We start from the raw sequence: 12,046 nt of genomic DNA, 5'->3' as shown, positions 1-12,046 counted from the left end.
GAAATTATCCATCAGTAATCGGTACATTCTCTGAATGTGTACACACAAACTCTCTCTCTCTCTCTCTCTCTCTCTCTCTCTCTCTCTTGTACTACAAGTAATACAAGAACAACTGTTGCATGGAAGCTGTATTTTATAGATAAGTGTGTGATGTAAATATTTCAGTAAACTTTTAGAGTTAGAGTGAGTTAAGATTAGATGTCTGTTTAATGTTGAACCTACATGCATGACTTGTTCATAAATAACTATAAACTTTGTGACATTTCCATGAACAATGAAATGTCTAAGAGAGTGTTGTCCATGAGTGTGTGAAAAGGTAGTTTTCCTCTATGACATCTTCTTGCACCAGTCGTAATTGGTTGTTACTATAGATAACAGAAGCAATCTACAGTGGTTACTTATGTCAATCTATTATTTAACTTATTCTCAGTCTATGGAGGCTTTCTTCACTGTGGAATTTTTTGAATACAGTATGTAACTGGATGAATAAATGTATTTTGAGTCTCAGGAAGTCGTCAATTTGTATCCTGTCAGGAACCAGGATTTCAGATACTCCTCAACATAATCTTCACCAATGTGTGAGTTTTTCATATGAAAATGTAGCTACACAATTCTCAGAACTCAACATGAAAATATAGGTTTTTGCCTCTCTGAGTACGAGCATGCTGTAAGGTACAGTTCGATTTTAGATAAGAGAATAGCAATGCAAATTCTGCATAGCTTCTTGTATACTTAGAGATGCGATGGAATATTGTATAAGCTTAAGATTAAATCTGCCTTATAATATATTGACCCTTCACTAACAAATACAGGGCAAATTCTAAGTTTGGCACTATGCAGGAACAACTACCTAGAAGGCCAACTCCAGTTGTCACAAATGGTTCAGACAGTGACATGCAGTGAAATCATTTTAGATGAATTAGATGAGTTATGACCATCATTGGAAAGAAACGCAAGAAAATCATTGTGCCATTTAGCGACTGGTGTAGCAGTAGCATTATTAGTAGTTTCTGTCAGAAGAATGTCTGTGTGTGTGTGTGTGTGTGTGTGTGTGTGTGTGTGTGTGTGTGTGTCTGTCTGTAATCTATAAAAATCTACAGTTGTATTTTGATCTTGAGAAAATTTTGCACTGTTTTCCTTTAAGACAAGATGAAGATCACCTCGGCATAACATTATGTAAACGAGAAAAGTGGTTACCAAAAATAAAGGAGAAATTTTGTTATTAAACATCAGAAAAAGTACTTTGACCGGTTTACTTCAAAGTTCTTGGCTGATTTACTTCAAATTTCTGTGTTCAAATGAAACAATGAAGAAAATTAATGAAAATTAAATGTCTAACAAACAAAATATGTTGTGGTAAAGTATCTGTAATTCTTATTGTGAGAATAAATTACATTGGCAATACCTGTTATGGAGATAGTACAATCAGGCGTCACTAGATCTTGGGACCAACAAAAGACTGAGAATTTGACAGAAATATAATTGCAAATTCTTATGTATTGATTAAATGCCATTGTTACATTTGCAACGGAACAAGACTGGCTGTGAAGAACCCATTGTCTGATGTAACAGTGACCACCAGCATCACATGGTATGCTGCAGGCAGATATTAAAGATCCCAGACAGTGTTGCACACTGCAGTTAGTACTGTCATATAGATGCATTGACAGTGTGTGCTCCTAGATGTTATAACCGTAAATCTTTTTATTAGTTGTTAGTTCTCTGAAAAACAGCATGCAGTCTCTTGTTCTTATACCTCTCAGAAATTATGATGTGATGGGACATTATTGGTCCAGTAATTTGCATTGTACTAATTGCACATCACAGGCCTATTTTGAAATCATACATGGGTTCTTAATTGATGGGAATTTTTAGAACTCTAGCATTAATTTTTCTGGGAGTTTGAGTATCCTGTTAAATGCGCCTCTGCTTCACCAGGAAAAAACAGCTTTCAGAATCAACCAATCCACCATGCATAGACTGTGATAGCCAGTTTGAGTACTGATGTGCAAAAATATCATTTGTTGCAGTACAATTACTGTGGAAGGTTTTAGTTTGAGTTTACGTACGGCTCTGTAAGAAATGCTACTAACGTACCAGTCTTAAGTGTTAAGCAGTATGATTTTCTCAGATTTCTTTCCTAAGCTGCTTGGAACAACTCTAGTTAAACTAAAATCAAAATGCCCTTGTGACTGTCTGAAGAACAAACTGGAGAATATGTGGTAATTAGGGCCTGACTCTTTGGTATCACATGTAGCACTGGAGATGAGACTTGTCATATGTGTAACACCCTATATTTTAATCTGTTTCTATTTCTTCTTTGAACGTTCATGTTCCTTGAACGTGCATGTCTGTTTCATCCTTGAACATGCATGTGTGATAGCGAATGAAAAAAAATGTTAAAAACCAGTATGAAGTACTTTACAAATCAGCAAAGTGCAAATGCTACAAGTGAAAAAAATCAAAATCACAAGGCAATACATGAGTCAGTATAGAGCATATTCAGATAAATGAACCTTAAGCTGGAAGCTCTCACTGGGACTTAATCTGCAGGAAGTATGTATTTAAAATAATCTGAAAATGTTCCTATAATTTTACTTTCTGGATTTTATTGTGTTGCTGCAACGAGTCCTGCAGTTAATTTTCTTTGAAATCACAAGTAGAATGTGGAGGCAGTTCATGACATCCAAATCAGCTTGTATGAGGATAATCCCAAAAGAAATGACCCCAGAGCACTGGGTCTATTAGGGAACTGTTTGCATGGTTCTTGACCACGCTATTTTTTGCCTTGTTCCCTCTGCTCTCTACAGAATCCACCTCTCGTCCACTGCGGCTTTCAGTCTTGGCTGGGCAACCAGTTGTAATGGAGCTCCCATTAGCTACTACAGCAAAGTTCGTGCAGTTATTTGGTTTTTGGGTGCGAAAGGTGTTAATCTAATCAACATTCATCAACAGTTGAAGGAAGTTTGTTAAGAGTCTGTATTAATGTCAGAAATGTCTGCAAGTGGTGTAGAGAGTTTGTAGGTGGTTGTACTGAAATTTGACAAGGAAAGAAACAGGAGAGCGTCAATTCCCAAAGAGACAATTGCAGAGGTTGAAATAAATCGTGCTTCAAGATTGGTGGATGACTTCGATGAGCTCAGCGTAGTTGTTCGTGAGGGTTCTCAAAACAGCATTCACTGGACTTTGACTAGAGAGTTGAACTTTTGGAAGGTGTGCACAGGATAGAGCCCGAGAATGCTGACAGAAGATTACAAATGACTATGCGTTGAAACTTCCCACCAATTTCTTCAATGTTATGCAGATGAAAAGCACAGCCTTTTCGATTCAATAGTCATGGGTGAGGAAACCTGGGATCTCCACTTCACACCTGAAACCAGACAACAATCATGAGTGGCAGCATTCTGATTCACGCAAGCCAGGAAAATAAAGAACACAGTCTGCCGGTAAAATCATGAGAGCTGTGTTTTGGGATTGAAAGGGGATATTGTTGATCAACTTCATGGTTCTTGGAACAACAATAAATGCTGACAGGTATTTTCAGACTTTTTAAAAAAAAAAAAAAAAAAAAAACGTACAGGCAATTCAGAACTGAAGAAGACGATTGTTGAGCAACGACATAAACTATCTCCACGACAATGCTCATCCCCACATTGCACATCAAACAGCGGATCTTCCACAACAGGTTGGATAGAGCATCAGTACACTGCCACCCTCTAGTCTGGACTTAGCGCCCAGCGAGTAGTAATTGTTTCCCAAGTCGAAAGAACACTTGACTGGTAAGCACTTCAGCAATAATGGGGTGAAAGATGAGGTCTAATGCTTCTTCAATAGCGTGACGGTGGGCTGGTATGGCGTGAGCATACAAAAACTGCCACAGCATTTACAAAAATTGCATTTGATTGAAATGGCAATTACATGGAAAAACAGAAGAATGTTCAAGCTTCAAAACTATGTACAATTTATTGTAAATAAATGTTTCTTTTAAAAAACTGAGATCTTACATTTGGCATACCCTTTGTAATAAACAAAAGTGAGAAAAGGCAACACCATCATGTGTAGCTGATCAGAAAGATGTGTAACATTTACCCCTTTTGGTCAATACAGTCATTTTCAGACTCTTCAGTTAACAATGTGACCAATGTGAGGAATTTGCAGTGATGTACAGGGCAAGGTCCTAACAGAGGTGTTTTGGTATTGGCCCTCCTTAGACATACTGTAAAGTGGCAGATGTGTATCTGTGTTAATGGATGGCTCTTGTAAGAGCCTATTTATTTATTTGACATTAGTCAACATAAGTTAAAATAGACAATTACATACTTTAAAGGTTGATCACATTTGATAGTTTACATGTGTAGCTTTACTGTACACATTCAAATTCCTCAATATTATACCTTACTATATACATTCATATTCCTTAGTACTATACACACACTTATCAATTAACAATTTGTAAATGTGCTTACGGAAGGTATCACTTAGGAAGTCTCTCACTGGTGGTGGTAGCTTGTTATATAATTTTATCCCTATTTGTTTCAAGCTACTTTGGATCTTACACAGTCTTATAAAATCTACATCTACGTTATTTCTGTATCTAGTTTCATGCGAATGGATGTCTGTTTTGCAAGGTAGTGTGAGTATTTGATTTTTTGTAGAGAGAAGACATGTTGTAATGTAAAGGGAAGGTACAGTCAAGATGCTGAGGTCTTTAAATTGATCCACATGCACACTGTCTGAATACCATGAGAGTTGCCCCATAGTTTTATTGCATACAGGAGGTGACCCTGAAAGAAGGCAAAGTAAGAAGTTAAAAGTTGTTTGCTAACTAATGTTTTTAATTTCTTTAACAAGAAGACTACTCTCGATACTTTGGTACATAACTGTTCGGTATGGCAGTTCCAAGTCAGTTTAGGATCCAGGTGGATTCCAAGAAGCCTTACTGAGTCTGATTCATTTACTTTTTCGTTAAGCTTGTGCAGGTAGAAAAACACAGTCTCAGATTTGCTATTGTTTAGGATTAGTTAGGATTAGCATGTTACTTTGGAGCCATATGGCAGCCTTTTCAAGACTAGCTTTTGTTTTTTGTTTCTCCTTCTCCAATTAGTGGCCCACAGTAATCAGGGTAGTGTCATCAGCATATATTATTGGCTTGTCAGGCAAGAAAGTAGGCACGTCATTCAAGTAATTAAGAAAAGGAATGGCCCAAGCACTGAGGCTTCTGGCACACCTCTAACTACTGGCAGGGCATTTGATTGACAGTTATTTACCATGACCACTTGAGTTCTGTTAGTCAAATATGATCCAATTAGTGTCAGTTCATTATTCTTGATACCATAGCACTCCAGCTTATTTATGAGTATTTCATGTGACACAGTATCAAATGCTTTGCTCAGATCTAGTAGTAAGGCACATGTGTAGGAATTACTCTCAAAGCCATTAAGAATGTCTGTTACAAGAGTTGCTACTGCATTTACTGTAGAAAAACCTGGTCTAAATCCAGAGACGATTAGATAAGATTATGAACCTCAAAATAGTTGCAAAGTTGAATTAATACAACGTTCTATTACCTCGGATATTATAGGTATGAGAGATATTGGGCGATAACTTTCAGGTTTTTTTCCCCTTTTTTATAAATAGGGACAACAATAGTAGCCTTCAGGACCTCAGGAAATTTTGCAGTTTCAAAGGTATTATTGATCAGAAAGGTAAGAGCAACAATTATGTCAATTATTTGCTTCAGCATGTTGTTTGAGATACCATACAGATCTTTGCTGTAAGATGGTTGTAGGTTTATGACCACTTTGTGTACAATTTGGCATGTAACCTGCTTCCATTTAAAGGATACATTATTGTCAGGTATGTTATGGAAAAAGCTTCCAGATGTTGCATCATTTGTTGCAGAGGTAGGAGCAGCTTCATACTTAGTGCTGTTTACAAAGATTTCTTTCAAGTTATCTGGCAATATTGAAAATTCTTGTATGTTTTTATGTTTTCCTGCTATTGTGTTGATTACCTTCCAAGCTGCTTTGCATTTGTTGCTTGGAATTTTCTATGAAAGCATCATTGGCTCTTTGCTTTGCTGTCTGTATTTCTGTTCTGTACTTCTTTTTGGCTTCTTTGTACCTCTGTTTCCAGTCTAGATTACCAGTTTTAGCCATTTTATGTAGGGCAATAAGAGTTTTTCTCTGGTCATGCAGGTTAGGAGTGAACCAATTGTTACTTTTTCTTGCTTGATAGACTATGTGTTTTCACCTTTTCAGTTACTTGTGGGCAGCACCTTTGAACTAAGCTCATTAGGATGTTAATAAATATTTTAAAAGCATTGCCATTGCTATCACAGTTATATACTCTATCCCACTCAAGTTCTGAGAATTTTTCTCTTAGCTGTGTGATGTTGGCTGGAAGTAAGTCAGATCCTCTTAATGTGTTTAGGTTGCTGAATAGCGTATGTTTCACAGTTGACCCTCAGCCATAAGCCATGGTGATCAGATAATGGTGGATCTATCACTCCATACTGATACTCATCTTTTATTAAATTGGAAATTATGTTATCCAGGCATGTCGCTAATTGTGTTGGCTGGTCATTCTCACAGTACAAGTTATTGGATCTTAGCAGTTTTTGAAAATGTGCAACTCTTGGTGTTTTTTTTGTAGAATGTCAATATTAATGTCATCAACGTATACTATCTTGTGGTGCCTGTATTTTACCAACAGGTACTTATTTAGTGTCTCCATTTGATCAATAAACTGATTTGTATCAGAGCTTGGGGTGCAATAAATAGAGATGAGCATTAACTTTTGTTTTGGAAGTAGCACTACAACAATTTCAAAAAGTTGGTCTTTGCAAAACTGATAAACATTCTGTGCTACATATTCAATGTTAGAGTTTTTATTTACAAAACTTGCAACTCCTCCATGTTCGCTTTTGTTTCTACAGTATGAACTTCTTAACTCAATTCCTTCAGGGATATACAGAGCAGTCTCATCAGGTGTGAGCCAGTGTTCATTTACACAAAAAAAATGTGGCATGGGTTTGAAATTAGGAATACATCTATTTCATCTATTTTGTTTATGATTGACTGTACATTTAGATGCAAAATTAAAATTCTGTTGTCAGCAAGGATAGGCAAAGAATTGGATACTTCTGTATTTACAGTTTTTGTGGCACTGACCGGGGCATAATAGTTCATAAAAACATTATAGAAATATGACTGGCTATAGAAAGAAAAAGAGCTGAAACCTAGGTCCAGCATATAGCTTACATCTCTCAAAGACCACTAAGGAGGTTGTAGAACGTAGCAGGTTTGGTCTTCATGTACAAAGACGCCTTTGGGTAATGTAATTATATCATTTCTTGTTACTTTATGACTACAGAAGAAAACTGTATTGTCTCATGATATTGCTGTTGGTGGAAGAATGCAAGCATGTTTCTTAAAAGCCGGCCGCGGTGGTCTACCGGTTCTAGGCGCTCAGTCAGGAACCGCATGACCGCTACGGTCGCAGGTTCGAATACTGCCGTGGGTATGGATGTGTGTGATGTCCTTAGGTTAGTTAGGTTTAAGTAGTTATAAGTTCTAGGGGACTGATGACCACAGATGTTAAGTCCCATAGTGCTCAGAGCCATTTGAACCATTTTCTTTTTTTTTCTTAAAACCGCTATAAGGCTGTAATTGCTCTCGAGAAATTAAATGACATTATATTGTTTCTCTTATTTCTAATGATAGAGATTATAATTTACATAAATAATTTCTTATTTATATGTCACTCAATCACTATTTAATTTCAGAGCATAGCAGCAAGAGCAAAACGTTGCATCAGCCGACATGATTTCGCAGCAGTCCTGGTTGTTTTCCCTATCTTGAAGCATCTACTGACCCTGAGGCCAGAGTTTGAGCGAACTATGGAAGGCTGTGACCAGAATGTCCGTGCCAAGTTTTCCTCAATTCTGCGAATGTTACATACAACTGTAAGTACGCCTGTCACTTGTTAAATTTGATGTTTTTGTTACCAAATGAGATTTAGAACAGATACTAATAATGGAAATTTTATTCTTGGATATGATAACATTGTCCTCTATACTTGCCATACATTGGAAAACTGCACGATCTAATAAAATGTCATGAATTGAAAAAATGGTAGCAATGATTTTACGTAGTGATCATGCACAGGAAACTGCGTATAAAATTACTACCTAACAAATTGAGTGCTGAATGTCTGTTTTTTCCCCTTATCTAAAGTTCACCTGTGTTTTTGTAGTCTATTCTGGAATTATATTACCTTCTTGAGTTTGTATGTATTTATCAGTTCCTCAGCTGAATTAGACTATCCTTATTGGTATATTAGAAACATGGAGTTTGGCTTATGTACAAATAGCATTCATGTAAAAACAACTTGACAATTGCTAATGCTAGAAGGACAAAAATGAATCTGTTATGCTAAAATATAATCACCATCAATGTAAGAATTGGTTTGGACATTTCCTGTGGCAGCCAGTTTTCATGTGCTGATTTGCTACAGTACATTATAAATTGTGGACTAAATAATCATAGACTTAAATTCTTCCATTTCTCTTCAAAAGCAAGCTGGAAATCACACTAAAATTATGCAGGTTCTCTTTGAAATTGAGCCTTAACTCACACTAAAATTATGCCATTTCTCTTCAAATGCATGCTGGTATGAAAATATTAATGCTTTGTAGCACTCTCTCTGTCAAGTCAGCTCAGACATGGGACACAGCTGTCTGTTTTTGACTGTGCATCCTCTTATGTCACATCATCTCTTCCATCACCATGAGTACTACATTCCTCATGGCACCTGGTTGAAAGCTTTCTTTGGAATTGTGTGAAGTGTTAGTTGGTGAATGACGCAACCAGCCACAAATGCTTTTTAAATGTTTTATTTTAGTACCATAACCAGTTTTGGGTTACCATGGCCTTTTTTATATGATTAATATTTTTCGTTAGGTAAATGTTCTAAAACTTGATGTATGTATTCGTGAATTCCACCACAGCACACATACTGTAAGTAAAATAATGTGGCACACTTTATAATATTATTCTTAAAATGTGTGTTGAGCATCACACTTGTGTTATACAATTGATGTTTTTGTTTAAATTGCGCAAAGATGCTAGGATATCATTCATGAAATACTGACCAAGGGCGTAAACAGAGCAAAGATGATGTGTGGAATGTGCAAATTGCAACATGTTAATAACAGAAAAATGTTTGCACATTAAGCATAAACTCATTATTAAAAGACAGTAGGATAAACTGTTTTTACTAGATTTTTTACTGTCAGTGAAAATTATTGATGAAATACTTCATAGTCAACTGACTTCATATTATAAAGTAGGCACATATTTATATATAGACACACATATGCACACATTTAATATATACAGATATTTGATTATCACTACAATTCATAAATTAACTGCAGGAAATATAAAATGAAAAAAATATACTGGTGTCTTAAATTGCAGTGGTATGACTGTTGTGGTGCATTTGTGTTTCATTTCTTATATTGAAGCTTCTGCTGGTCTACCTAAGATAAAAGATGGGCAGTTGTCCCAAAAAACCTTGTAAATTCCTGATTTTTCTAGGCCCAGCTTGGTCGTTTCAGTGCTGTGGAAAATGTTACGTTGCACAGCATTATTGGTGCAGGTCACACCACTGCAGTTTAAGATACCAATATATAACTGTATAAATATAAAGAGCCATGACGAACAAATGTGTTACCCTCATCCTAGACTCCAGCTGGTTAATTATGTATTTCCTGCAATTAACTTATGAACTGTGGTGATAATCAAATATCTGTATATATTAATGTGTGTATGTAAAAGTCTACTTCATGCACAAATACAGACACAAGCAGACATGTGTAAAGGCAAAGAGTTTGGGCAGAGATGTCAGTCGAGGCGGAAGTACAGAGGCAAAGATGTTGTTGAATGACAGGTGAGGTATGGGCAGTGACAATTTGAAATTAGCGGAGGTTGAGGCCTGGTGGGTAACGGGAAGAGAGGATATATTGAAGGGGAAGTTCCCATCTCCTGAGTTCTGATAGGTTGGTGTTACACTGTGCCAAGATGTGCTGGCATGTTTAGCCACAGGGTGAGCCTCATTACGAACAAACACTGTCTGCCTGTGTCTGTTCATGCGAATGGACAGTTTGTTGCACGTCATTCCCACATAGAAAGCTTCACAGTGTAGGCAGGTCAGTTGGTAAATCACGTGGGTGCTTTCACACGTGACTCTGCCTTTGATCGCGCACACCTTCTGGGTTACAGGACTGGAATAGGTGGTGGTGGGAGGGTGCATGGGACAGGTTTTACACCGGGGGCAGTTACAAGGGTAGGAGTCAGAGGGTAGGGAAGGTGGTTTGGGGATTTCATAGGAATGAACCAAGGGGTTACGAAGATTAGGTGGACGGCAGAAGGACACTATTAGTGGAGTGGGGAGGATTTCATGAAGGATGGATCTCATTTCAGGGCAGGATTTGAGGAAGTCGTATCCCTGCTGGAGAGCCATATTCAGAGTCTGATCCAGTCCCGGAAAGTACCCTGTCACAAGTGGGGCACTTTTGGGGTTCTTCTGTGGGAGATTCTGGGTTTGAGGGGATGAGGAAGGGGCTCTGGTTATTTGCTTCTGTACCAGGTCGGGAGGGTAGTTGCGGGATGCGAAAGCTGTTTTCAGGTTGTTGGTGTAATGGTTCAGGGATTCTGGACTGGAGCAGATTCATTTGCCACGAAGATCTAGGCTGCAGGCAAGGGACCGTTTGATATGGAATGGGTGGCAGCTGTCATAATGGAGGTAGTGTTGCTTGTTGGTGGGTTTGATGTGGACAGATGTGTGAAGCTGGTGTTTGGACAGATGGAGGTTAACATAAAGGAAAGTGGCATGGGACTTGGAGTAGGACCAGGTGTATCTGATGGAACCAAAGGAGTCGAGGTTGGAGAGGAAATTCTGGAGTTGTTCTTCACTGTGAGTCCAGATCATGAAGATGTCATCAATAAATCTGTACCATACTTTGGGTTGGCAGGCCTGGGTAACCAAGAACGCTTCCTCTAAGTGACCCATAAATAGGTTGGCATACCAGGGGGAGGGGGGGGGCGGCATCTTGGTACCCATGGCCGTTCCCTTAATTGTCGGTGGGGTCAGGATGTTGATGGAGTCCGGTGAAAGGTTTTGTAGGGGGCTTAAGGTTCTGAGGATTCCTTGAAGCTCCGCATGGACATCAGGAATGGGATTACCTTGGCAAACTTTGTATGTAGTGTTGTCTGAAAGCTGACGCAGTCCCTCAGCCACATACTCCCGACGGTCAAGTACCACGGTCGTGGAAGCCTTGTCCGCCAGAAGAATGACGATGGATCGGTCAGCCTTCAGATCACAGATAGCCTGGGCTTCAGCTGTGGTGATGTTGGGAGTAGGATTAAGGTTTATCAAGAAGGACTGAGAGGCAAAGCTGGAAGTGAGAAATTCCTGGAAGGTTTGGAGAGGGTGATTTTGAGGAAGAGGAGGTGGGTCCCGCTGTGATGGAGGACAGAACTGTTCCAGGCAGGGTTCAATTTGGATATTGTCTTGGGGAGTTGGATCATTAGGAGTAGGATTAGGATTAGGATTATTTTTATTCGTGGCGAAATGATATTCCCAGCAGAGAGTACGAGTGTAGGACAGTAAATCTTTGACGAGGGCTGTTTGGTTGAATCTGGGAGTAGGGCTGAAGGTGAGGCCTTTGGATTGGGAGAGAGGTTTGGAGGAAAGGTTAACTACTGAATTAGGGTGTTGTGGTTCCAGATTGTGTTGATTAGAATTTTGAGGTTTTGGGGGAGTGGAGCTGGAAGTGGGGATTGAGTAGATTGGAGAGACTGGGTCTGTGTGCAATGAGAGGAGGTTGAGGTATGCTGGAAAGGTTGTGGAGGATGAGTGAGTTGCCTTTCTGGAGGTGGGAAACCAGGAAATTGGATAGTTTTTTGAGGTGGAGGGTGGCATGCTGTTTCAATTTGCAGTTGGCCTGTAGGAGGATGCTCTGAATAGCCAGTGTGGATGT

The 12,046-nt window shown here is 38.6% G+C and overlaps 1 protein-coding gene across 2 annotated transcripts in view; it reads left to right on the top strand.

The window, feature by feature from the left end:
- Window positions 1-12,046, top strand: part of LOC126334756 (exocyst complex component 7) — a 101,482-nt gene that overhangs the window by 58,482 nt on the left and 30,954 nt on the right. For both annotated transcript variants that reach the window (XM_049997324.1, XM_049997326.1), the window contains exon 9: window positions 7,787-7,966. In XM_049997324.1, coding sequence (XP_049853281.1) covers window positions 7,787-7,966 — 180 coding nt within the window. The remainder of the gene's footprint in view (window positions 1-7,786; window positions 7,967-12,046) is intronic.

The sequence above is a fragment of the Schistocerca gregaria genome, chromosome 2 (genome assembly GCF_023897955.1).
Source record: "Schistocerca gregaria isolate iqSchGreg1 chromosome 2, iqSchGreg1.2, whole genome shotgun sequence".
Taxonomy (NCBI): Eukaryota; Metazoa; Arthropoda; class Insecta; order Orthoptera; family Acrididae; genus Schistocerca; species Schistocerca gregaria.
Note: the sequence above shows the minus strand (reverse complement) of the source record. Positions and strands in the feature narration are given on the sequence as shown.